Source organism: Lissotriton helveticus, chromosome 5_1, assembly GCF_964261635.1.
Source record: "Lissotriton helveticus chromosome 5_1, aLisHel1.1, whole genome shotgun sequence".
Lineage (NCBI taxonomy): Eukaryota > Metazoa > Chordata > Amphibia > Caudata > Salamandridae > Lissotriton > Lissotriton helveticus.
Window position 1 is genome coordinate 1,376,948,914 of NC_136065.1, and position 27,874 is coordinate 1,376,976,787.

At 49.5% G+C, this 27,874-nt stretch overlaps 1 protein-coding gene across 1 annotated transcript in view; it reads right to left on the reverse strand.

The window, feature by feature from the left end:
- Positions 1-1,422: 1,422 nt before the first annotated feature.
- The window catches only part of TULP1 (TUB like protein 1), a 301,815-nt gene continuing 275,363 nt past the window's right edge, over positions 1,423-27,874 (reverse strand). Inside the window, exons 12-13 of the mRNA XM_078640531.1 lie at positions 27,352-27,523; positions 1,423-1,908 (exon numbers count right to left, since the gene is read on the reverse strand). Coding sequence (XP_078496657.1) covers positions 1,775-1,908; positions 27,352-27,523 — 306 coding nt within the window. The 3' untranslated portion in view covers positions 1,423-1,774. The remainder of the gene's footprint in view (positions 1,909-27,351; positions 27,524-27,874) is intronic.

The following is a 27,874-nucleotide window of genomic DNA, read 5'->3' on the forward strand; positions in this document are numbered from 1 at the left end:
CCCTGTCTCCAGGAGGAAGACACTCCGAGGGGCCATCCGCCATCTTGAGCACAGCACCCGCCGCCATTATCTCGTCCGCCTCCAAATCCACCATGAGTGCCGGAGGCCCCAGGACACACAGTAGATCCGCGGCGGATGGCGCTCAGCGGAGAAAGGAGAGTCACCAGAAGAACGGGCGTGCTCCCCACAATTCTCGGGGAGCCCTGCACCGGATCCCAGGCGGGACAATCAACAGGAGCGGGCGTCTCACCCAAGGGGTGCCGGACAACACGGCTTCTCTCTCCGGCCCGGCAGGATATCGGGCATGTGGGGCGGCCCACTATCGGGGGTGGGTCCTCTCCAGTCTCTCCGGTCCGCGGCTCTCAGGCTCCCACCATCGGTCTCTCCACCGGTTCCGGACCGCCGGCACTCCGAACACCTCCGGGCAGACACTGTACTCGAGGCCCCGGCGTCAGGGCCGGGAAGGCCGGCAGGACGACAAGGGCAGAACGCAGAAACCACTGCACGCCGGAGCCCCGGAGACAGACGGTAAGTGAAGGCTCTTCCTTGGTAATCAAATTCGGAACGCCCCGAACAGGATTAAAGACAGGATAGATGGCGGGGAGGAAGGGATCACGGAGCGAGGCGTTTATGCGACTGTTCCGATCGCCATCTTGGCTCCTCCCCCGCGTGATGCCTTTTTAATGTCCTTTGGACATCTTTAGGCAGAACTCACATTTCTTGGCTAAAGGGAAAATTGTAAACAAAGCACACCGACTTTGTGTGGTTCTGAGGCTGCCTTTTTAACCATGGATACACACTTCACAAAAAGTGAAGGCATTTTAATAGAAAAATAAGTCTTCAGAAAAACAGGTTTGCTCTGTAGATGTGTGAAGATGTCCAGTGAAACAGGAAAATGTTATTTGTAAGGAAAACATCAGAAAAAACAGAGGTGTGAAAACCTCGAAGTGTTCTAAAAATCCTTCTCTCACGAGCCGGAAAAAGAACTGCCTGAGGGAGGCAACTACAAGCGAGGTGCATCATGGTTAGTGGAAGACCCTGGACTATTAAAGGCACTACAGCCTTTTTCTCCACAGCTTCATAATCCAAGTTATCAGGAAGCATTGTTTCCCCTAATGATAGACAGTCTTTGATATTTCTACATTTCAAATGGTGCAATGACGTTTTAAGTGGACTACTTTGTTGCCTATTTTTACAGTCTACATTTTGCAAAAACCCTGCCTTAGGCAGGCTTTTGTAGGGGGCTTCACCTAATTTGAACATATTGACACATATTTTACATGGACAAATATGGATTTAAAGCTTTCCAGGGTCTACACGTGCAGCTGAGAAATATTCTAACAGTTATGACTCTCAATGAAGATCCTACTACTCAGAACAGCATCTATAACATACATCACTCCCTGCTGAGTGAAGAATAGATGCAACCCAATATTTTTGCCTCCCAGTATTCCAAATAATAGTCTCCTGGAGCAGATCTCTGCGGTCATTTAACCAGCGATTAGTGGATGGATATTCCAACCCTAGCCTTGCTTGTCCTCTGTGTGCTGAGGCAGATGGTCCTACCCGGTCTCTCTTTTAGTGTTCGGCAGTAGGATGCCAGTTCAGGTACATATCAAGGGAATCACTAAGACAATGCCAGGTTCAGTGATGCAGGAAGTAGAGTGCTTCCTGCCCAAGGGTCCTATTGCCCACAAGGTCATTCTTCACTACTGTGTCACACTCTGTGCCATCCCTTGCAGTTGGTGGCTGGTTTATGGATGGTCCATATTGGCTACTCGCAGGCCAGCTTCCCATCGAAGCTGGAGAGGGCGATGGCAAAAGCCTGGACGGCGCACATGGGATAGCTGTAGTCCATAGTGAAGGCATCGTCAGCCACACGGCCAAACTGCATGATGATGTAATCAACTACAAGATAAAAGGGAAAGGTATTAGACTGACAGGTTACAGGTAGAAAGCAGTTACATTGAATGGCATAATTCTACCATCAGTATCTAACAAGCAAATTGATAAATCAAGGGATAATTAAACGGCTGACCTGCCACCATACACCTGTGCCCCTGCAGTAATAAAGGGAGAAGCCTTTTGAGGGGAGAGTGGGCAGTGATCTGTGGGAGGTGAGCGCAACAGCAATATATGAAGGAGTCATTAGGACAGGTCTGCACCTCAGGGGCACTGTTGAGCATAAAGTGAACCATTTATGGTGCAGAGAAAGAGGGGTCACTAAAGGACAAGCTTGTATCCTCATAGTTAGACCAGTGGCGGCCGACACAAATAAAATGTTGTGCGATGGGTGGAGGGAACATAGGGGGTGGGAGTGCTGGGAAGAGCACACGTGGGGTGTTAATAATAAATAAATAAAACGTACTTGATGCTGCCAGCTGCCTTGCGCCTCGGTAGTCCTCTGCTAACTGTTCCCAGCAGTTCCTGGGACAACATCAGAGACTCCCCATCGAATCGCTGCGCTGCTCTCATGGAATTACCAAGCACGAGCGCAGCACGGAGATTGGTCTGAGAGGGCCACTAAGGCAGAGGGAGTCTGTGCTGTTTCTCCAACCTGGCTGTGCAGTACAGCTGGGTTGGAGAAACCTAACTGTGCATGTCTGTTTGGCCGACCAAACCAACATGCGCACTTAGAAGTGTACATCACTTCGCCCCATTTGCCCTGGTCCGGTCCCTCTATACACATGGTCGCTCAGCCAGCTGCTGGAAAATAAAACGATCATAAAATATCCTTTTATGTTTTTTGCTGCTGGCTCTGAGCCAGTGGGGCAACGTTCCTCCGCAATTGTGGAGGAGCCGCCGCTGGGTAGGACCTGAGGTTAGATGGATGCGAGTATTACATGTGCCCCGTCTTCCTCTCCACTTTCAATGATGTCTCTAGGGTGCAGGTTTGTACTAGAATAGGCTCAACTTAATCTCAGCACAGTTTGGCAGCCTCATGGATAAAGCTGAGCTTACACAGAAAGCCATTGCATGACAGACCAACATCTTTGGAACCTGACCTGTACTTAGGGAAAAGCAGGAACCATTAGATGCCAGATGTGTACCAAGACGGCCTACACTCAGCATATGTTTTTATTCCATTTTCCTATTCATTACTTAAATCCCCTTGATCGTGAGCTGAATGCATAAGGGAACACATGGCTATTTGGGGATACATAAGGTAATTTTCTACTTTCTGAAGTCTAAGTATTGTTTAAACATGCAATTCTTCAGGCAGGCCATGCCAGAGGCTTGTGGCCTGTACTTCAAAAACATGTCTTCTGGCTAACAAATTCCTGAACCTCTGAACTTTAAGCCTTATATCAGCTGAGGAACAAGGAATGCTTCTAGGAATATAAGGTTCCAGTTGCTCTGTCGGGAGCACTGAGTCAGTCTTGTGAAATGCTTCTTCGGAATGCCAGATTTACAAAGATACTGGCCACAAAATGTGGTCACAAATTCAACCTTTCTTTGCAACCAGCTTCTAATTTTGAGAACGCGCTATGAGGTAAAAGGTCGGTTTGCAAAATAAGGAATTGAAGGGGGGGTTGCAGAAAGACCTACCTAGTGAATAACAAGCATTTACAATGCAATGGTCTCGGCATCATTAAAGGTAGAGCTATTGGCATTGCTCATTAAATTTTTTTTTCCTTTAAATCATAAATAAATGGCATTGTCATTTACATTGTCAATACACACCACTCTGCACTCAACTGCACTCACCTGCACTGCACTCAACTGCACTCACCAGCACTGCACTGCACTCACCTGCACTGCACTCAACTGCACTCACCTGCACTGCACTCAACTGCACTCACCTGCACTGCACTGCACTTACCTGCACTGCACTCACCTGCACTGCACTCACCTGCACTGCACTCACCTGCACTGCACTAACCTGCACTGCACTCACCTGCACTGCACTGCACTCACCTGCACTGCACTCACCTGCACTGCACTCACCTGCACTGCAGAGCACTCACCTGCACTGCACTCACCTGCACTGCACTCACCTGCACTGCACTGCACTCACCTGCACTGCACTCACCTGCACTGCACTGCACTCACCTGCACTGCACTGCACTCACCTGCACTGCACTCACCTGCACTGCACTCACCTGCACTGCACTCACCTGCACTGCACTGCACTCACCTGCACTGCACTGCACTCACCTGCACTGCACTGCACTCGCCTGCACTGCACGCAATCCACTCGCCTGCACTGCACTGACCTGCACTGCACTGCACTCACCTGCACTGCACTCACCTGCTCTGCACTGCACTGCACTCACCTGCACGCACTGCACTCACCTGCACTGCACTCACCTGCACTGCACTCACCTGCACTGCACTCACCTGCACTGCACTGCACTCACCTGCACTGCACTCACCTGCACTGCACTCACCTGCACTGCACTCACCTGCACTGCACTCACCTGCACTGCACTCACCTGCACTGCACTGCACTCACCTGCACTGCACTCACCTGCACTGCACTCACCTGCACTGCACTGCACTCACCTGCACTGCACTGCACTCACCTGCACTGCACTGCACTCACCTGCACTGCACTCACCTGCACTGCACTCACCTGCACTGCACTCACCTGCACTGCACTCACCTGCACTCCACTCACCTGCACTCCACTCACCTGCACTCCACTCACCTGCACTGCACTGCACTGCACTGCACTCCACTGCACTGCACTGCACTCACCTGCACTCACCTGCACTGCACTGCACTCGCATGCACTCCACTGCACTGCACTCCACTGCACTCGCCTGCACTGACCTGCACTGCACTCACCTGCACTGCACTCATCTGCACTGCACTCACCTGCACTGCACTGCACTCACCTGCACTGCACTCACCTGCACTGCACTCACCTGCACTGCACTGACCTGCACTGCACTCACCTGCACTGCACTCCACTGCACTCACCTGCACTCACCTGCACTGCACTCACCTGCACTCACCTGCACTCCACTGCACTCACCTGCACTCACCTGCACTCACCTGCACTGCACTGCACTGCACTGCACTCACCTGCACTGCACTGCACTCACCTGCACTGCACTGCACTCACCTGCACTGCACTGCTCTGACCTGCACTGCACTGCACTCACCTGCACTGCACTGCACTCACCTGCACTCACCTGCACTGCACTCACCTGCACTGCACTCACCTGCACTGCACTGCACGCACCTGCACTCACCTGCACTGCACTGCACTCACCTGCACTGCACTCACCTGCACTGCACTCACCTGCACTGCACTCACCTGCACTGCACTCACCTGCACCGCACTCACCTGCACTGCACTCACCTGCACTGCACTGCACTCGCCTGCACTGCACTGCACTCGCCTGCACTGCACGCAATGCACTCGCCTGCACTGCACTGCACTCACCTGCACTGCACTGCACTCACCTGCACTGCACTCACCTGCTCTGCACTGCACTCACCTGCACGCACTGCACTCACCTGCACTGCACTCACCTGCACTGCACTCCACTCACCTGCACTGCACTCACCTGCACTGCACTGCACTCACCTGCACTGCACTCACCTGCACTGCACTGCACTCACCTGCACTGCACTCACCTGCACTGCACTGCACTCACCTGCACTGCACTCACCTGCACTGCACTCACCTGCACTGCACTCACCTGCACTGCACTGCACTCACCTGCACTGCACTCACCTGCACTGCACTCACCTGCACTGCACTCACCTGCACTGCACTCACCTGCACTGCACTCACCTGCACTGCACTCACCTGCACTGCACTGCACTGCACTCACCTGCACTGCACTCCACTGCACTGCACTCCACTGCACTGCACTGACCTGCACTCACCTGCACTGCACTGCACTCGCATGCACTCCACTGCACTGCACTCCACTGCACTCACCTGCACTGCACTGCACTCACCTGCACTGCACTGCACTCACCTGCACTGTACTGCACTCATCTGCACTGCACTCACCTGCACTGCACTGCACTCACCTGCACTGCACTCACCTGCACTGCACTGCACTGCACTCACCTGCACTGCACTGCTCTGACCTGCACTGCACTGCACTCACCTGCACTGCACTCACCTGCACTGCACTGCACTCACCTGCACTGCACTGCACTCACCTGCACTCCACTGCACTCCACTACACTGCACTCCACTGCACTCACCTGCACTGCACTGCACTCGCATGCACTCCACTGCACTCGCCTGCACTGCACTGCACTCACCTGCACTGCACTGCACTCATCTGCACTGCACTCATCTGCACTGCACTCACCTGCACTGCACTGCACTCACCTGCACTGCACTCACCTGCACTGCACTGCACTGCACTCACCTGCACTGCACTGCTCTGACCTGCACTGCACTCACCTGCACTGCACTCCACTGCACTCACCTGCACTCCACTGCACTCACCTGCACTCCACTGCACTCACCTGCACTGCACTCCACTGCACTCACCTGCACTCCACTGCACTCACCTGCACTGCACTGCACTCACCTGCACTGCACTGCACTCACCTGCACTGCACTGCACTCACCTGCACTGCACTGCACTGCACTGCACTGCACTGCACTCACCTGCACTGCACTCACCTGCACTGCACTGCACTCACCTGCACTGCACTCACCTGCACTGCACTGCACTCACCTGCACTGCACTGCACTCACCTGCACTGCACTGCACTCTGCACTCAGTACTCTGCACTCACTACTCTGCACTCACTACTACGCACTCACTACTCTGCACTCACTACTCTGCACTCACTACTCTGCACTCACTACTCTGCACTCACTACACACTACTCACTACTCACTACTCTGCACTCACTACTCTGCACTCACTACTCACTGCACTCACCTGCACTGCACTTACCTGCACTGCACTCACCTGCACTGCACACACCTGCACTGCACTCACCTGCACTGCACTCACCTGCACTGCACTGCACTCACCTGCACTGCACTGCACTCGCATGCACTCCACTGCACTCGCATGCACTCCACTGCACTGCACTGCACTCCACTGCACTCGCCTGCACTGCACTCACCTGCACTGCACTGCACTCACCTGCACTGCACTGCACTCACCTGCACTGCACTGCACTCACCTGCACTGCACTCACCTGCACTGCACTGCACTCACCTGCACTGCACTGCACTCTGCACTCACTACTCTGCACTCACTACTCTGCACTCACTACTCTGCACTCACTACTCTGCACTCACTACTCTGCACTCACTACTCTGCACTCTGCACTCACTACTCTGCACTCTGCACTCACTACTCACTACTCACTACTCTGCACTCACTACTCACTACTCACTACTCTGCACTCACTACTCACTACTCACTACTCACTACTCTGCACTCACTACTCTGCACTCTGCACTCACTACTCTGCACTCACTACTCTGCACTCACTCCTCACTACTCTGCACTCACTACTCTGCACTCACTACTCTGCACTCACTACTCTGCACTCACTACTCTGCACTCTGCACTCACTACTCTGCACTCTGCACTCACTACTCACTACTCACTACTCTGCACTCACTACTCACTACTCACTACTCTGCACTCACTACTCACTACTCTGCACTCACTACTCTGCACTCTGCACTCACTACTCTGCACTCACTACTCTGCACTCACTCCTCACTACTCTGCACTCACTACTCTGCACTCACTCCTCACTACTCTGCACTCACTACTCTGCACTCACTCCTCACTACTCTGCACTCACTACTCTGCACTCACTACTCACTACTCTGCACTCACTACTCTGCACTCACTGCTCTGCACTCACTACTCTGCACTCACTATTCACTACTCTGCACTCACTACTCTGCACTCACTACTCTGCACTCACTACTCTGCACTCACTACTCTGCACTCACTACTCTGCACTCACTACTCACTACTCACTACTCACTACTCTGCACTCACTACTCTGCACTCACTACTCACTGCACTCACCTGCACTGCACTCACCTGCACTGCACTCACCTGCACTGCACACACCTGCACTGCACTCACCTGCACTGCACTGCACTCACCTGCACTGCACTGCACTCGCATGCACTCCACTGCACTCGCATGCACTGCACTGCACTCACCTGCACTGCACTGCACTCACCTGCACTGCACTCACCTGCACTGCACTGCACTCACCTGCACTGCACTGCACTCTGCACTCACTACTCTGCACTCACTACTCTGCACTCACTACTCTGCACTCACTACTCTGCACTCACTACTCTGCACTCACTACTCTGCACTCTGCACTCACTACTCACTACTCACTACTCTGCACTCACTACTCACTACTCACTACTCTGCACTCACTACTCTGCACTCTGCACTCACTACTCTGCACTCACTACTCTGCACTCACTCCTCACTACTCTGCACTCACTACTCTGCACTCACTCCTCACTACTCTGCACTCACTACTCTGCACTCACTCCTCACTACTCTGCACTCACTACTCTGCACTCACTACTCACTACTCTGCACTCACTACTCTGCACTCACTGCTATGCACTCACTACTCTGCACTCACTACTCTGCACTCACTATTCACTACTCTGCACTCACTACTCTGCACTCACTACGCTGCACTCACTACTCTGCACTCACTACTCTGCACTCACTACTCTGCACTCACTACTCTGCACTCACTACTCACTGCACTCACCTGCACTGCACTCACCTGCACTGCACTCACCTGCACTGCACACACCTGCACTGCACTCACCTGCACTGCACTCACCTGCACTGCACTGCACTCACCTGCACTGCACTGCACTCGCATGCACTCCACTGCACTCGCATGCACTCCACTGCACTGCACTCCACTGCACTGCACTCGCCTGCACTGCACTGCACTCACCTGCACTGCACTGCACTCACCTGCACTGCACTGCACTCACCTGCACTGCACTGCACTCACCTGCACTGCACTCACCTGCACTGCACTGCACTCACCTGCACTGCACTCACCTGCACTGCACTGCACTCTGCACTCACTACTCTGCACTCACTACTCTGCACTCACTACTCTGCACTCACTACTCTCCACTCACTACTCTGCACTCACTACTCTGCACTCTGCACTCACTACTCTGCACTCTGCACTCACTACTCACTACTCACTACTCTGCACTCACTACTCACTACTCACTACTCTGCACTCACTACTCACTACTCACTACTCTGCACTCACTACTCTGCACTCTGCACTCACTACTCTGCACTCACTACTCTGCACTCTGCACTCACTACTCTGCACTCACTCCTCACTACTCTGCACTCACTACTCTGCACTCACTCCTCACTACTCTGCACTCACTCCTCACTACTCTGCACTCACTACTCTGCACTCACTACTCACTACTCTGCACTCACTACTCTGCACTCACTACTCACTACTCTGCACTCACTACTCTGCACTCACTACTCTGCACTCACTACTCTGCACTCACTGCTCTGCACTCACTACTCTGCACTCACTACTCTGCACTCACTATTCACTACTCTGCACTCACTACTCTGCACTCACTACTCTTCACTCACTACTCACTACTCTGCACTCACTACTCACTACTCTTCACTCACTACTCACTACTCTTCACTCACTACTCACTACTCTGCACTCACTACTCACTACTCTGCACTCACTACTCACTACTCTGCACTCACTACTCTGCATTCTGCACTAACTACTCTGCACTCACTACTCTGCACTCACTACTCTGCACTCACTACTCTGCACTCACTACTCTGCACTCACTACTCTGCACTCACTACTCTGCACTCTGCACTCACTACTCTGCACTCACTACTCACTACTCTGCACTCACTACTCACTACTCTGCACTCACTACTCTGCACTCACTACTCTGCACTCACTACTCTGCACTCACTACTCTGCACTCACTACTCTGCACTCACTACTCTGCACTCACTACTCACTACTCTGCACTCACTACTCTGCACTCACTACTCTGCACTCACTACTCTGCACTCACTACTCTGCACTCACTACTCTGCACTCACTACTCACTACTCTGCGCACTCACTACTCTGCGCACTCACTACTCTGCGCACTCACTACTCTGCGCACTCACTACTCTGCGCACTCACTCCTCTGCACTCACTCCTCTGCACACTCACTCTGCACTCACTACTCTGCACACTCTCTCTGCACTCACACTCTGCACTCACACTCTGCACTCACACTCTGCACTCACACTCTGCACTCACACTCTGCACTCACACTCTGCACTCACTACTCTGCACTCACTACTCTGCACTCACTACTCTGCACTCACTACTCTGCACTCACTACTCTGCACTCACTACTCACTACTCTGCACTCACTACTCACTACTCTGCACTCTCTACTCTGCACTCACTACTCTGCACTCACTACTCTGCACTCACTACTCTGCACTCACTACTCACTACTCTGCACTCACTACTCACTACTCTGCACTCACTACTCACTACTCTGCACTCACTACTCTGCACTCACTACTCTGCACTCACTACTCTGCACTCACTACTCTGCACTCACTACTCTGCACTCACTACTCTGCACTCTGCACACTCGCTCTGCACTGTGCACACCACTGATCATGGAATCTTCCACCACACTTTCTAAAACTCTATAGTCCGAAGCATAATAGGCACAGAACCAAAAGAAGGGTAGACATTGCTTAAAATAATCTTATTGTATTTATGAGAAGCAAAAGCGAGACTGTGAAATGTGCTGAATATCAGTTTGTTACGAATCAACAGAGTGGAGTTAGAGAACCAAGAAATAGTAATTTAGAATCCGGGTTAGAAGGAGTAGTAATCACAAGCTGAGGATCAACGGGCGCGAAAACAGCGTGGTGGGCGCGCAGGAGACGCAGCGTGGGCGTGCACATCAGCTGAAGATCGCCGGAGAAGACACCGAGCCTGCCTGCTGCCGTGACTGACCCGCTGCAGAGGGAAAGAGCCCGGTGAGTGGGGGTAGGGAGGGGGGGGCGGCAGAGAGGGAGTGGGCAGAGAGGGAGGGTGTGTGTGTGTGTGTGTGTGTGTGCGTGTGTCTGTCTGTGTGTGTGTGTCTGGTGTGTGCCTGCCTGCCTGCCTTTGTGTGTGCGCGTCCACAGACCCTGGTCGGCTCGTGCACCGTTCTGTACTCCCTTGCGAGCTTACTCGGCGACAATAGTTCTCGTTGCCGAGACCTAATAACTAGGCAAGTCGCAATTTGCGACACCCTACATTTGGCTACAATCACAGGGATGATGGGCTGTAAGGAACAGCAGACCAGCATTTCTGTAATAACTTTTCAAAATGTAAGCTTTTTTTCAAAGCAGCTACATTTCCTTAAAGTAAACGCAGCTCTTTAAAAAAAAAATGTTTTCAACTAATTTGGAAAACTTCAGTGAGAGTTTGCACTGGTGCTCTGGAAGTTGCCACCCGGATTCCCATAGGGAAAGGAGTCTGAAAGGGCCCCCTTCCCATTTGCAAAACAGTAACTGTTCAATGGTTTGAGACCTGAATTAAGGCCACAAACAATTGAGATTTAAGGTAACCATACTCAATTTGGGAGGAAGCCCAAAACATAACCCTTCCCAACTGCAAATGGGTAAATATTTCTAAATCCATTTTTACGAGCTAACAAAAGTATTTTGACTCGTAAAATAGGTTTAGTAAATTATAAAAAGAGAGCTTTGAGTTGCAAACCTTATGATTTGAAAAGGGGGGGCCCTCGGCCCCCCCGCACGTATGGCGGCGCGGCGACCGTCGCCCCCACTGTCTCCTTTGTCGCCATTCGGCGGTGGGGGCGTGCCCTGGGGGGCGCGGCCCACCGCCGATTGGCTGGCGGCCTCCCTGACCCGGATCCTGGGAAGTGGGTCCGGGTCAGGGGGGGCGGGCTATAGGAGGGGCCACCTGGCCCCTCGGGAATAAAGAGATAGGGAGCGCCCAGGAGACCCCCTTGTCCCTGGACGCTCCCTCGCCGAGACGGTGTGCCCCGCGCTCGGGGCTTCTTTGTTTTCGCTCCCCACGCTGGCCGTGCCCCGCGCTCGGGGCTAATTTTATTTTTCTCACTTTGTACTCCCATGCAGGTCTTCGTAGCTGGCGACGCAGGATCAGGGGGGCACGAGGAGCATCGCAATGGCTAGGGAGATGCCTGCAGCAGGACATTCAGCGCGGGAAGAGCAAGGCAGCAGGGACGTGTGGTGCTCGGCACCGAAGGCCATAGAGGCGGCATCCGGTGGCTTTTGCTCGCTATGAGACCAGCGGTGAGAAGTAAGCACATGGGGGGCTGATCACCCACGGGATTCACGTGTGTTAAGCGCTTAGACCGCTCCTTGAGAAACTCCTTTACCGAGGAGGGGTACATTGCACCATGTTTTCTGTAAATGTAGGAGGGAGGTGGGGGGTGAAGAGCGGTGTGGTTAGTTCAGTGGGCGGAACGCTGGCTTGTGAAGCAAATGGCGATGTCATTTAAGATTTAAGCCATTTGATCCGTTTTTTAAGAACAGTTAAATCAGATACTAACCCTGGGTATTCACATTGCTAAGAAACATAAGTGCAGCGCGAAGCACTGCATAAAACCAGTTCTTAATATTGCGTGTTCATGTGCTGTGCACACAACTAGGTAGTCGGGAATCGATGGAAGGTTGCTTGGTGAATTTCTGGTTTCAGGTGGTTTCAAGCAGGTTACACGTGCTCCTTGGAGAGTCCTTCCGTTCCGTCTTTTTTGCCACCGAGGTATCCGGGCAACCAGTTTGTGATTTTATGATCTGTTTATTGCTTGGGTTCTTGTAAACAAATGACCTCCGTATTTGGTTTCCTTGTACTCCTCATAAGCGAGGGCCCACGTTCAGGAGGCAACTCCAGCAATGCTGAAATATTTTACGACTCGCTCTCAGAAGCCTTTCTATGTTTTCTGGTGTAAACTTGAAATTTACGTCTTTTTCCACAAAAAAAAAAAAAAAAAACTCGGGCTCTGCCCGCATTTTAGTTTAAAGTGATTTTTATATTAGCGTTTTTGTACATTGTTGGGTTTGGCAGAAGTTAGGATGGGATGACAATAGTACATAGTTTAATTGGATGTAATTTTAGCAGACTCCAGATGTTCCATTCAGCAAAGATCGTTTTCTTACTGCAATGGATCTGGTCGGCCTTCTCAAGAAGTAAGAAAGAGCTTTCTAGGTCATGTCCTCTTCCTTCAATGACACAGTACAAACCAGGTTTTGACAATGTATATTGCTCTCACATTTAAAAGCAAAGGGTAACGGATTGACTTTGCCAGTACCTGTTGGCAATAATAAAATGTAAAAATGTCTGGCAATGTGTTTGCAGGCGGACGCACTACGCACTGGCATCCACCTTGCAAAGTTTTGTCTTTTATAGGCGAACCCTCTTCCCCGAGGGCCACTGGTGCATTTGGAAAGGGGGGCTCTTACCCCCCCCCCCCCCCCGCCCGCATGGCGTCGCGGTGACCGCCTCCTCCTCAGTGCATATGCATAGATTCAGAAAGGGTCTTTCAGTCAGCCCACCATCCAATGGCCTTTAGAGGTGTCATTCACAGTTTATTTCCTAATAGCACCGCATACAGCCTGGGTACCCGGCCAGCCCAATAAAGCCACCGGCACCCTTGTGCATCAGTGACGGACTCCGCAGTCTACACTGCTGTCCGCCACCATCACTGTAAATGGTCCCCTTTGGGGCCAGGGACGGCTGGCCTAACCTGTCGGGTGTTCTTTATTGCCGTTTATTTGTTTTCTAATGCAAGGGCCTGGGGGGCTCAGTCAGAACCGGTACTGGGGCCATGTCGGTCAAAACAAATTACCCTTTGGCTGGCCGTTCATGAGCACACATGTACTCATATAAGGTCGTCTTTAAACTTCTTGTAAGTCAACATTTCCAAAAGAAAATACCCTGTGCTGAACTCAAATTCCTCTCTAGCACAGGATGCAACCGCATGACGCAGCCGGGGTCTCATGACCTGGGCAAACGTTTCTAGTTAAGGTACAGGCTGAGGCAATTTTTTCTGTCTTAGGTCCAGGGTACAAATAGTGAGCAAAGGTAGAAAGTCACTCCCGGGAGAAAGTGTCAAATGAGGAGGAACTTCGAAATAGTTTTCCCCATCGAGGACACGGTAGAATATGTTATTTTGAAGGTACTCAGGCCTGGCCCAGGTAACATACAGTGTCAGTGGAGGTTCTCACGTTGAGAGTAGTGCGTTAACAGGGGCAATGCCACCAATTTTAGATGGAAAGTGGTTTGTGACCTTATTTGTGTATGCAGGCTGTAGGCACAGTGCACATTGCAATGTGCGCGCGGTAACCAAATGCAGGATTACATGATACACACAGGCATACAAATTGCTCCTGGTGTACCAACCAGATGCTGAGCTGCGGTTCACACAGAGTATTTACTTAATTTTAGTTACTTGCACGTTTTATATAGCGCCGACTCTGCCCGCAGGCATCAGAACACTGCACAATAGGAACAGATCTGATATACGAGGGAGCATTACACGTGAACTGAGTATAAAAGCAGATCTTGTTACAATGAGGTAAAAGGGTCGATTGTGGGCAATCCAAGCTCGTCAGGTAGCATAAAGGGCGCGGGGGTAAACAGTGACAGGTTTACAGGTTACAAGAGAGAAAACGGGACAATTAGAGGTATAATACTGCACTATAGGCTTGACACACAGACGCAGGAACAAAAAGCCACGTAGGCAATGGTGGCGCTTATGCAGGTATCAAAGCCAACAATAGTGTGAGAGGTACAAGCCTTGGCAAAGCCAACAGTTCTGCCTTTACAGCAGTGACCCTAGCAGAAGCACACATGCCAGGGGACGATTGCACGAAATGGCATGTTAAAGCTAGATCTTTGGTTGCTAGGAGGGTTGCATTTCAACCTCCGTAGGGTGGTAGTCTGACGCGTGTTCCCACAAATAGGCACATGGCACGTGAGGTCCCTTCAGGCAATACGGTTTCAGCTAGCAATACTTCAGTTTCACGCACCATTACTACCCAAATAAATAGAGGCCAATTCATGCAAAAGTGTTATTTATTTATTTATTCAAAGTTTTATATAGTGCGAACAAGATCCTTACAGCAATGTAGTAGTCACTAACATGAAAGGATAATAATAACATACATAAAACGTATCAATATACAGTCAGGTAAACAAGTAATATAAGACGGCACAAGTCATTGATCCCACTACAGAGTGTTGAATAAACAAGCACTGATCTACTTGGGGCCTTATACTGTCGGATTGCTGTCCTTTATGCCCATTCTAGCGCACAGTACTGTAGTGCAGACCGTGAGAATTGCCCATGGCACAAGAAAAATCTTACGTAGGCAATGGTGGCATTTGGGCACGTATCAAAGGCAAACAGAATGCGAGAGGTACAAGCTTTGGCAAAGCCAACAGTTCTGACTCCAAGGGAGTGACCATGGCATCCCACCTAAAGCCCAGTCCGTGGGAGCGAGGATGGTACTATGATGCGATACCACGGGTGGTAATACCACGTACAAGGTGCGTCATCATGGCACTCTGGTCCATGGGTTGTTTGTTAGGGAAGGTCACACCCACATAGGGGCTTGAAGGCAGTTAAGAAGGTGGTATCACCACGCCGATAGGCCTCTCCCGTCCGTTGCTCATTTGGTGCTAGGCTTCCCGGATAGCAATTTGGGGAAGCACATCTTCTATTAGTTGTGTTATGGTTAGTCATTAGCATGGGTTTGTGATATTAACCCCTAACATCCTAGAGATGAGTGGGCCTCAGTGCTGTATGTTCGTTCAGGTGAAGATGATTGAAATGTTGCATGATAGTGTCTCAGTTCTGCAATAGGCAGTAGTATTAAACTTGGCTAGCCACAGCATTGTCAATGCCTGAAACAATGCATGAACTGACAATGATGAGCAATATAGACTCACCTTTGCAAGCAGGTCAGACAAACAGCCACGGCCTCAATTAATTTAAATTCACATGAGCATGGCACTGGGCCGCCTGTAGCCTCATCTGGCGAGCATTAGGCATGTCCATTCCTCCATTGCATGCCTGCCTGTGTCCCCATAACAGGATGGTGGTAAGTTTGGGGTTGGGGGATCACGACTGAGAAAGACCGTCCTCTCATGGTGGTTCTATTGAAACACGGGCAGACTGGGGGTGCCGTCTAGGCACATAGGACTTCGAGTGCCATTCCAAATTAGGCTTTATGCGCAATGCACAGACCCTGGACCTAACCCTCTGCCTAATAAGGAACTGGAACAAGTGTTTAAGCAAGAGAATGGATGCTCCCTGGGGCTAGGACAGAGCCGTACCTCACCGAGGTTTGTAATGGCAGAGAACACAGGCCAGGGGTGGATTGAATAAAGTCAGGTTAGTTTGGACGGTAGGTAACTAAGAGCCAAAGCGATGACTGGTCTGATAAAGGGCCAGTTTTACACCTCGGCACGGATAGCATTCTGCTAGCCAAAGCCTGAATGAAGTTGTTGCTATTGCAGTGGGAAGTGTCCCTGGGAATACATTGGGCGTTAATTTTGGCTAAGACATGGCTTGTGCGGGCAATGTAAGTCAGGCTTGTGTAATGCAGTTTTCACAACGAAGCCAGAAACACTAATTGTTGTGTTTTGTCTATCTTTGTATTCACGGCTGGGTCCATGGCGGATATCTGAGGGGTGCTCCACACCGCAACATCAGCAGCTGGTGGACGTCAAAACGGAAGCATACGTCAGGCACGGCGACGGCAAGCACCGACTTCGAGATTGTGGCGATTGATCAAGAGAAAGAGGACACCCAAGGGCCCAAGTGGTGCTGGCAGGTGTAAGTGCTACCCATTCCCTAAGGTGGAAGTGGGAATTGTCATCCAGGTTTTCTTGGTCTTTTCCTGGTTCTTGCAGTTTCTCAAACCTGTGACGCAGGGGAGGAACTCATCACCAGAAGTCGAGGAGCTACAACGTCCCAGCACAAGCAACAGGCTGGACGCGGGACAGGGAAGATCTGGATTGGGGGCCACTCTTATGTAAGGCAGGTGCTAAATGTTTTCTTTCAGCAGACAGTAGGAGAAGGGCGGCATTGAAGGGGTTAGACATCTCAATTTTCGGGAGAGGGGGTCTGTGCCTTGGTCAGTTCAGGAACTTCTTTCAGGGACTCTTAGCTCAGCAGCCCGACCCCCCGTCAGTGGTGATACTTAACCTAGGGGAGTATGACTTGGCCAAACTTGGGAGGCGAATTCTCATTGATGGGTTCATCTCCACTGTGGGTGGGTCTTCAGGACTTGTCCGGGTGGCACAGTGGTAGGGTCTCAACCGATCCCGTGGTGGCAAGGACCCGGTCAGGGCGTTGAATCACTCGATAAAGAGGATCAACACACAGTGGGACAAATTATTTCAAGCCCCCCTCGGTTCCAGATGATCCAACATGGGTGTATTTGTCCTACCGGGTGAGGGGAGTCCATTTGACGGAGGAAGGAAGGGGCCTGGGGTCTGTTGAGGTCAGGGCCTGGTTGGAAGGTTTTGCTAGAGTGAGAACTTTCTAGGGTAGGTCTAGGCAGGGGGAGGCCAGATCGTCGGTTAACAATGCTGGCCTGTGGCGGTAAGGTCATTATAGGTGAGCACATATTTGAGGTCTGAGGGGGCGGGCATCATCCTATGGAGGTTCCCGCCCAGGGGGAGGGGCCTGCGGGCCACTCCCAGAACTCCAGGGGCAAGGTAATGGATACTGCAAAGCAAAGGAGCGCGGGTAGGAGTAGTTCACGCTTTCCTTAGGCTGGTAGCCACCCCGCGCGCGTGGACTCATGACGCCACCGGCGCAGAGTAAGGGCCCTCCTTTAGTGGGTAAATGGAGTTCAGGGCGTAGACCGGGCAATTCCCGGGGTAACACTGCGCATGCGCACATCCAGAGGGGAGGCGCAGCTTGTAGGACCTGACACCGGTAGTGACCCTGCCATATGGCCAGAAATGTACAAAAATTCTAGATGAGGATGTTTAGTCTAAGTTAGGAAACAACATGTATTAGAGTTTTGTTAAAGTCAGGCTCTCAAACTTGTTGCTAAGAATTATGTACCTAAATGTCCTGCTGAATTTTTGTATAAATTGTTGATTATGCAATTAAAAACCTTTTTTAATTTCATACTTTAATAAATACGGCCGGGCGACTAGCGCCCGCCTTCCAAAAAGTAAAGACGTCTCGTGTCCACGTTCCTGGGTATTGGGTGCCGGATTGGGGGGGAGGCGGCAGCTAGTCGCTGACCATGTGAAAAGGGGGGGCCCTCGGCCCCCCCGCACGCATGGCGGCGCGGCGACCGTCGCCCCCACTGTCTCCTTTGTCGCCATTCGGCGGTGGGGGCGTGCCCTGGGGGGCGCGGCCCACCGCCGATTGGCTGGCGGCCTCCCTGACCCGGATCCTGGGAAGTGGGTCCGGGTCAGGGGGGGCGGGCTATAGGAGGGGCCACCTGGCCCCTCGGGAATAAAGAGATAGGGAGCGCCCAGGAGACCCCCTTGTCCCTGGACGCTCCCTCGCCGAAACGGTGTGCCCCGCGCTCGGGGCTTCTTTGTTTTCCCACCCACCATCCCTTGGAACAAAAAGTTTTGTAGCAGTTCTTATGTCTGGTTGAATGGTAAGTTTTGAAGGTACGGTCCACGGGTCTCACAGGGTAATAGAGAAGGAACTGTTGGTATATTTTGTTGATGCTTTTGTCTAGGAATTTTTTCCCCTTGTAGCAAGTCATGTGTGAAGTGAATTGTATTTGATGCTAAGTGTCTTTAGGCCTTTTTTCCCTTTGTAGCTATACGTTGATACTGTTATTTATTAGCCAGTGTAGCTGTCCTTTAGAATTTTTTCCCATAGGTCGTCGTATTTATTAGGTATGGGGCATGCGGTAAGGTCATTATCGGTGAGCACATATTTGAGGTCTGAGGGGGCGGGCATCATCCTATGGAGGTTCCCGCCCAGGGGGAGGGGCCTGCGGGCCACTCCCAGAACTCCAGGGGCAAGGTAATGGATACTGCAAAGCAAAGGAGCGCGGGTAGGAGTAGTTCACGCTTTCCTTAGGCTGGTAGCCACCCCGCGCGCGTGGACTCATGACGCCACCGGCGCAGAGTAAGGGCCCTCCTTTAGTGGGTAAATGGAGTTCAGGGCGTAGACCGGGCAATTCCCGGGGTAACACTGCGCATGCGCACATCCAGAGGGGAGGCGCAGCTTGTAGGACCTGACACCGGTAGTGACCCTGCCATATGGCCAGAAATGTACAAAAATTCTAGATGAGGATGTTTAGTCTAAGTTAGGAAACAACATGTATTAGAGTTTTGTTAAAGTCAGGCTCTCAAACTTGTTGCTAAGAATTATGTACCTAAATGTCCTGCTGAATTTTTGTATAAATTGTTGATTATGCAATTAAAAACCTTTTTTAATTTCATACTTTAATAAATACGGCCGGGCGACTAGCGCCCGCCTTCCAAAAAGTAAAGACGTCTCGTGTCCACGTTCCTGGGTATTGGGTGCCGGATTGGGGGGGAGGCGGCAGCTAGTCGCTGACCATGTTGAGAATTCGCAAAATCCCTTCGTACATCTGTCACCTCGAGTGAGATAATGAAGCGGAGGAACTTTGTGTAAAACTATGAAGTGGACGATAGAGCAGAGAGTGTGGGAGCGATATTGAAGAACAGAAGTACGTGATTCTAGACAGAGTTGGTGTGTGTAACTGTTGAGGTCTAAGTACTGTGGTCTGTTTGCGTTGGAACAGGACCCAAACTGCTTAGCAGGTGGCTGGTGCCTGCCCAGAGGGGCATTGTGGGCGAAAAACGATGGACTGGAATGCAGGCTGTTGTTTATGCAGAATCTGGACGGGGTGCTCTAAAGTGCAGAGTCGGGGTCAGTTTTACCATGTTGAGTGAGTACAAATGCTACCAGGAAGAATCTGCAGTGAATGGACTGGGAGTGATACTATGGAGTGACATTTCTGGAAGTGATACGAATCAGAGGAGAATGTCAGTGACAGCTCGGAGAGGGAAGTCTGCGTTACAACGTGGAGGCTTACCCCAAAATGGAAGAGAGTGGAAGGTCCAGAGGCGATCGACGCCTTGGATTTTTTAGTGAAACAGGGGAGTGGGGGATATGAGTTGAACTGAAGGTGTCTGATGGGGACCTAGAACGAAAACAGAGAACGCCTCTCCCGAGGAGCTTTTACTGGCTGCCCTGCCTGAATCTTTTCAGAGCTTCAGAGCTGCCCATCCCCTTCCTAGGAAAGGATGCCTGTCAGTCGGGCCTCCCCGAGGGAGGCATGGGGCAGACACTAGAATATGAGAGGCGCAGCAGGGTGAGGCCAGCCCCAGGTGACAGCCAGGCCCCTGCCCGGCTCTACGAGCACCAGATGTCTCCCACCTGTCCTGCTCTGGCTTAATGCCAGCTCGGAAGGCACCGAAAGAAAAATGAGGAGGTGGGGCACAAGCTGGCCTTCACTTTCCAAACACACCCAGGCAAGACATTCACCCACGCACCCCATGCTGGACATACCTACCCAAAAGACGAGCACACAAATACACACACAATATACACATCCACAATATATACATACACTACACTCACAAACATACCCATACTCAACTCTCGCCATATACAGACCAGAGCATACACCACATACAGTATTCACACAGGCAGGGACCTACAAATACGCACAGAAAAACACAACTACATACCGACCCTGACACACACAGCACACTAATGCACACATATGGTTACACACAAGCAACGAATAACTTAGATAAATGGGTTGACACAAATGTGCATCCATGTAGACACAAGTGCACATACATATATGGACACAAACCCAGATAAACAAAGGCACATACACACAAACCAACGCTATACTGCAGAAAAACCCAAAATATGCACAAACACACATATCATACACTTACTCCACACATCCATACATGCACCGTATATACACACACCACACACATAAACACAAACATACCCATTCCCAACTTTCATCATACACAGAGCAGAGTATAAAGTACATACATGATATGCACAGATAGGGACCTACAAAAACACACACACACAAGCACAACCACATAACACAAACTCTAACACAAAGTAATATCTTAGATAAACACGTAAAGAAAAGTATGCATCCATGAAGAGACAAGCACACAAAGATACACATACACATTTCCAAGCAAACAGTAAATGTTACCAGACTGTCAGATGGTCACACATACATTATACTGCATAGAAATACCCAAAGGACGAACAAAACACACACCTATACAAATACACCACAAACGCATATATACATACATCACACACACAAACATACTCATCCTCAACTCTCACCATACACTGAACAGAGCGTAAATCACATACATAAAACACAAAGACAGGGACTTACAAAAATGCCCAGTTAAACACAACTACATGCAAACCCTAACGCACACAACACATAAATGCACACACACTGACACACACACACACGCACACACACATGAATGAATAACATACATAAAGATGCAGACACATATGCATCCATGTAGATACAAGCACACATAGATATATGTATACACACACAAACAAAAAGCCCACAGACATATACACTATACTGAACGGAAATACCTAAAAAAGCCGAACAAACACACACCATACACACATACACCAGAGTTACATTCGTACAACATACACAGCACACTAATGTAATGCACACACATTCTAACACACACAAATGAATAATTTTGATAAATAAATAGTGAAATAAGCGTTCATGTAGATCAAAGAACACATACCTATGTACACAGACCTAGATAAACAGAGAAAAAGCCCAAGGACACATACTGCTTTCTACTGCAAAGAAATACCCAAAACACACACACACAAACATTCACACCATATACATATTCGCCACACATACATTTGCCATATATAAATACACCAAATACACAAAAATATATATCCTTAACTCTCACTATACACTAACCAGAGAACAAACCATATACACATAAACCAAATCAAAATAAAAACAATAACACACAACATCAAAATGCACACACACTCTCACACAAATGGATTATTTACTTACCTAAACACATATAGGTATAGATATTCATTCATGTGGACACCATTCTACAGATGTATATATACACAAGCCCAGAAAAACACAGAAAAGACCCAAAGACGCACACACACAAACAATCAATATATGGCATAGAAATACCCAAACAAAGCTGACAAATAAACACCATATACATGTATACCACATGCATTTGCATACACCAAGTATATATACATCACACACACAAACATACGTACCCTCAAATTTTACCATACACTGAACAGACCATAAACTATATACAGGGACCCACAAATATGTACTGAAAAAACAATCACATAGAACCCCTAAGATGCACAGTACACCAATGCACACGCAATCTGACATAGAGACACATGCAAATTAAAAAAAGAGACAAGCACATAGACACAAATATGAATCCACGTAGACACAAGCACACAGACATATATGTGTATAAACTCAAAGAAATGCCCAAAGACACACATACACAGAACACACACACACGCCTTCACAAACATAAAAAGTATCAGACAGATATACACACACAGAAACATACAGGTACTCACAATCATGCAGAACTTAAAACTACACAGCAGCACATGGATCCTCAAACCCACACACAGACACACACATCCATGCATGCAGGAATCAATACGCGAAACATTCACACACACACAAGCACCGCCACATACAAAACATGACTTGCCGCCACATACACACAGTGACTCACAAAACCCACGCAGATAACATATGAACACAGACACACACAGTGACTCACACAAAGGCTTAGACATAGATAAATACACAGACACATATGCATCTATAAAGAAAGAGCCCTGCAGTCAAGTATGTACACTGACACACACCATGTATGTATACACACCCAGACCAACAGAAAAATCAATCAATTCAAACACACACCTCTACAGATGTATTCACACAGTGAAGCAGAAATACAAAGACACAGACATAAGACATAAATAAGAACGTTAGACACACCGAGTCATCCCCCCCCACACACATACAACATAACATACCTATCATTATGTGGACCGGCCATTGACCGTAATTAAGTTTGTATTTACTATTCTAACTCCATGCACACTTTAATAGTATGGTATATAGCTGACAGAGGCAAATATAACAGCACTTTTCGTTTTTGATACACTTGCTCCAAAGTACCTTACCACAGTACAGCGACCAATCCTCCTGATGCACCGATCCTCACAAAGATAGTGTTTGTCTGGTTCTGGCAAGGTTAACTCACGCTATGAGGGCCGAGCCAGTGTCCACAGCGTGGGTTATACATGCACACACACACACATATATGCATACACACACACTCACACACATGCTTAGACATAGATATCCACAGAAAAACGTATGCATCCATACAGAGACATCCAGGCAGGCATGTATGTACAGTGATACACAGCACATACACACACACCCAAATGGAAAAATCAGTTCACACATGCATGCACGTACACCTTTACAAATGCATTCAAACAGAACTATAAAGGCACATAAATAAGAGCACAGACACACAGAAGCATATAGGTTCCACACACCGATAGACACACATGGGCACACACGCATGGGCAAGACATGCAACCACAGCACATAGTAAGTACATAGAAACAAGTAAGCAAACATGCACTCAAACTCACATGTATTTGAAATCCTAAAAGGGGAAATGGGATGAGAAAAACATGGATCTGATTTCAGCATGCTTTCGTAAAAGCACTGTCTCTCTATTTTATCAAGACACAAAATAGTTGTTTACCGAAAATGTGGTAATGTTTCCATGCTTTTCTTAGCAAAAAATGTAAGTGGCCGACAGCCAAAGAATTCTTTTGATTTTATCTCAAAATCTCCCTTTTGAACTTTTGGTGCAGGCCCTGCGTCTCTTAAGAAAGCTTCCTTGGTGTCAAAGCTAAAGAATTTGAAAAACATCAATATGTTTAAGAGTAAAAGCAATTAAGACCAAGATGAAGGCTAATTGAACCCAAACAAGGCTGCGATCTTCGTGGGTCTCACATCTAGACCAATACCATCTGTACCAAACAACAGACTAACTGCCTCCCCTCTGCCCCTAATGCCTTGACCGTGTGATACGTCTAGACTAGAGCTTCACCACTATCCGGCAGGTCCCCTCTGTTGTAGCGCTGCTCTGTAAAAATGGTCCGTAGACAATTTCTTTCTTTTCGGCTCTCCACTGAATGTGGTCAAGGCCAAGTCAACATTCTAGGCTTTTTCTTCCTTCCAGATCTAACGATGGCAACAAGGGCAGAGTGTAACAATGTTTCTCCACAGCTATACTGACCAACGCAGATCCATCGCTACACTCTTTAAGGCACTTCACCAGATCACGACCCTGTGCATCGCCACAATGAAAAGTTCCACCATTACACCATTCCCCAAACCTCTGGATCTTGAAACTCCTAAGCTTCAGTTTCTCACTGTGTGGAGTTGGCAGGTCTATAAGGGATGTCGCCTACTGAAATGCTAATTCTCTTTGAATCTACCAGATTGAGAAACAACCAAGAAAATTGAAGATCCTTGACACAGTCTCATCAGCAAAGCCGCCAGGCTGACTTACCTTGTTCTCTTTTCCTTGTCTGCTTACTGGCTTCACAGCCACCTTATCAAAGGCACCACGAGTCCCGATCTACTTTTTTTTTTTTATTTATATATTTTTATTAATTATAACACAAGAGTAGAAATGTACATTTCGGGTATCATTGGTATAACATATTACAGTGGCGAACGGGCAGATGAAATAAAGAAATACAATCCAATTGTAGGCCTCTGGAAAGCATCAATACCAGCCGAAGCTGGGTCAAAACAATACAAGACAAATAATCATAAGCAAACATTATCAGAATCTGCCCACCAAAGATACAGGATATAAAATTAGACACTCGACACCCGAATATGCATAACAACAGGCTCAGGAGAATATGCCACATCTCTTGTGGAGAGGGGAAAAGGGAAAAGATAGGTCATAGAACAAAAGAAAGGAAAAATAAACCCCCCCCCCACAACCCCCCACCCTGCACCCCTGTGGATGGCTACGACCTAACCCCACTAGCAGTGTGCCTGTCGCCCCCTAAACTACACCCCAAGGAAGGGAAAAGACGGAGGAGGAATATCTTACGACCAAATGCGGGCTCCCGGACTCCCCTCCCCCCCGCCGCGAACAGATGTTCCCCACCATGGTACTAAGAGAGGTAAAGCAGACTTATAAGCAAACTGATGGAGAAATCACCAGGAGAGAAAATACCATCCCGCCCAGCCCCAGACATAACAGAGGCAGCAAATCCCATTGTCGAACACAGTCAGTACACCAAAGCCAAAAAAGAAGAATCCCATATGGCCCTCACTCCCACCGATACCACCCAGCAGTGTCAAAGGAAGTCTCTGTACAGAATTAAAACAGTCAAGTTCAACCCTGGCCTCTACGATCCATCACACAAACCCTCTCCAATAGGACCAGCACAATAGCAAAGGAGTCAGAACGTTGTAGAAAGGGGAGAAGATCTATATAGCATGAAAGGGTCAGAAGAGTCAATTCTCGAAGTCTATCAGGGATACGAAAGTCAATCCAATGAATATCGATGGAGGTCCCCAGAAACGAAGAAAGAAAAAAGTCCTGTGAGGGCGATGACTTTGCCGAGTTTGCTGGCTGGTTAGGGGCTCCAGTCGCGGGCCGCTGTAGTTGCGCAGATATAATAGGCGTCAGATTAGAACGATGCTCGGGGTTCTCCTCCCGGATAAAATCAAACTTTGCGGGGGTCACCATATGGTGCGGGTCTGACTCTGGGCTAGGGTCCGGTCTCGAACAAACAGTCTCGATGCGTACGGTTAGGTTGTGGAGAGCAGCCTCCATTTGCCAGTGAAGAGCCCCGATGGCGGCCATGACGGTCCCCAGCGTCGGTCTACACGCCGTCCGATCCATCTCCGCTTAATCGATGACAAAGCAGGTCATCAACCCCGGAGGTCGGCTACTCCGGGGAAACCAACTGGAGTGGGGTGGGCGAAGTCGACTGGCGACTGTCAGGCTGTGCGCTCGTTACACCGCTGCCGAGAGCGGGGGGCCCCCCGCGGACCCCGAGGGATGCAGCAGGGTCCCAGGAACCGGACCCCCACTCACCACGGCATCCACGTCTCGTCGCTGTCTAGCGAATATACGCAGGGACTCGAGACAACCACCAGGATCGAGAATTTGTGTCACTCCAATGAGACCGGACCCTGCCAGGTACCCGCGGCCGATGTTGTTCAACTGAAACCCGGCTGGGTCAGTACTCGAGGCCCCGGCTTACAGTCTGGAGAAGGCCCGAAAATGACAGACGGTGTAACTTCGTCAAAAAAGGTGATAAAGACTTCGGGATTGCGTTCCTGGACTCAGTGACGATTCGGACACACGGGAGTCTGGCGGGAGGTCAGGATTAAGTTCAGGATATATCCACCAGCGACGGAGGTCGACGGAGCCGGGAGCTTATGCGGCCATCTTGGTTGCTAGCGTAGCTCCTCCTCCGAGTCCCGATCTACTTGATGTCATACAGCATCAACAACAAATGCCATAACAGAACACGCAAAGCTCTCTCGAACTCACAACAGCTGTTTTCAGCAAGCATATGACCCTCATGAGACTCTATGGGGATCGCAGTGCATTTTCAGTTTTATTGATGGGGAACACTGAACTGTGTCAGCGGTACTCACTTAGCAAAGTCTCATCTCCCATTTGGCACAAAAATATTGTTCTCCAAAGGCTTTGGAAGAAGAGGCAGGGCTCTGGTCAGAGGATACATGAGAGAACTAAGCTCCAGTACTGCAGGATATGGTAAACCTCGAGGGGGCACTGGATCCAGTGCTCCTGTACATTAGCAAAATTCAAAGGGCTCTGGGTTCCCAAGAACACTGATGAAAACAGGTAGATGCATGCACTGTCATTAGTATGATAGCTCTATAATACTTGGTCATTGCTCTGTATCACCTAGAAGTTCCTGTTCACTTATAGTACTTTATGTATACTTTAGAAGATGGTGCTGAAGTACAGGTATTTCTGTGCATGACCTTGATGTTCATGGTAACTCCTGTGTGTATTCTAGAAGCTGATGATTCTATAAAGGTATTCCAGGGCAGAATGGAGACATTTCTTGCAATCTTTAATCAATGTCTATACATGCTTTAGAAAGTGGTGGTGATGTACAGTAATTGAGGGTGCAATTCAGGAGTTTCTGGTCACTTACGGTCATTGCTGTGAACAATCTGGAAGTTCTTGACGGATGCATGAGTGACTCTACCATGGAAATTCAAGACGTAGGACTGGGTGTCATCGTTCCACACCGGAGACTTGTTGTGAAGTTCAATCATATTATCCATATTCTTGTTCTGCCACCTAACAAGCAGCCCGTCACTGTCCTGGGAGCAAGAAGAATGCAGAGAGTCACCCACATTTGAATGTGCTAACGAGTGTGTGTGTGCGTGGGTGGAGGGTGATGTGTGAGAATGTGTATGTGGGGGAGAGAATGGTGTAGTGTGTATGTGAGGGAGAGTGTATGTGTGCAGAGGAGGTAACGTGGTGTGTGGAGTGTGAGTATGTGTTTGAGAGAGATGTGTGTATGAGGCAAAGGCAGTGTGTGTGAGTGTCAATGTGGTTTGATTTGTATATGTAGGTATGTATTGCTCTGTATATCTGTGCGCATCACTGTTGGAGTGTTGCTTGCCACACATTAATACTTTGCAAACCTTTTCACTTTCATGGTAGTAAAC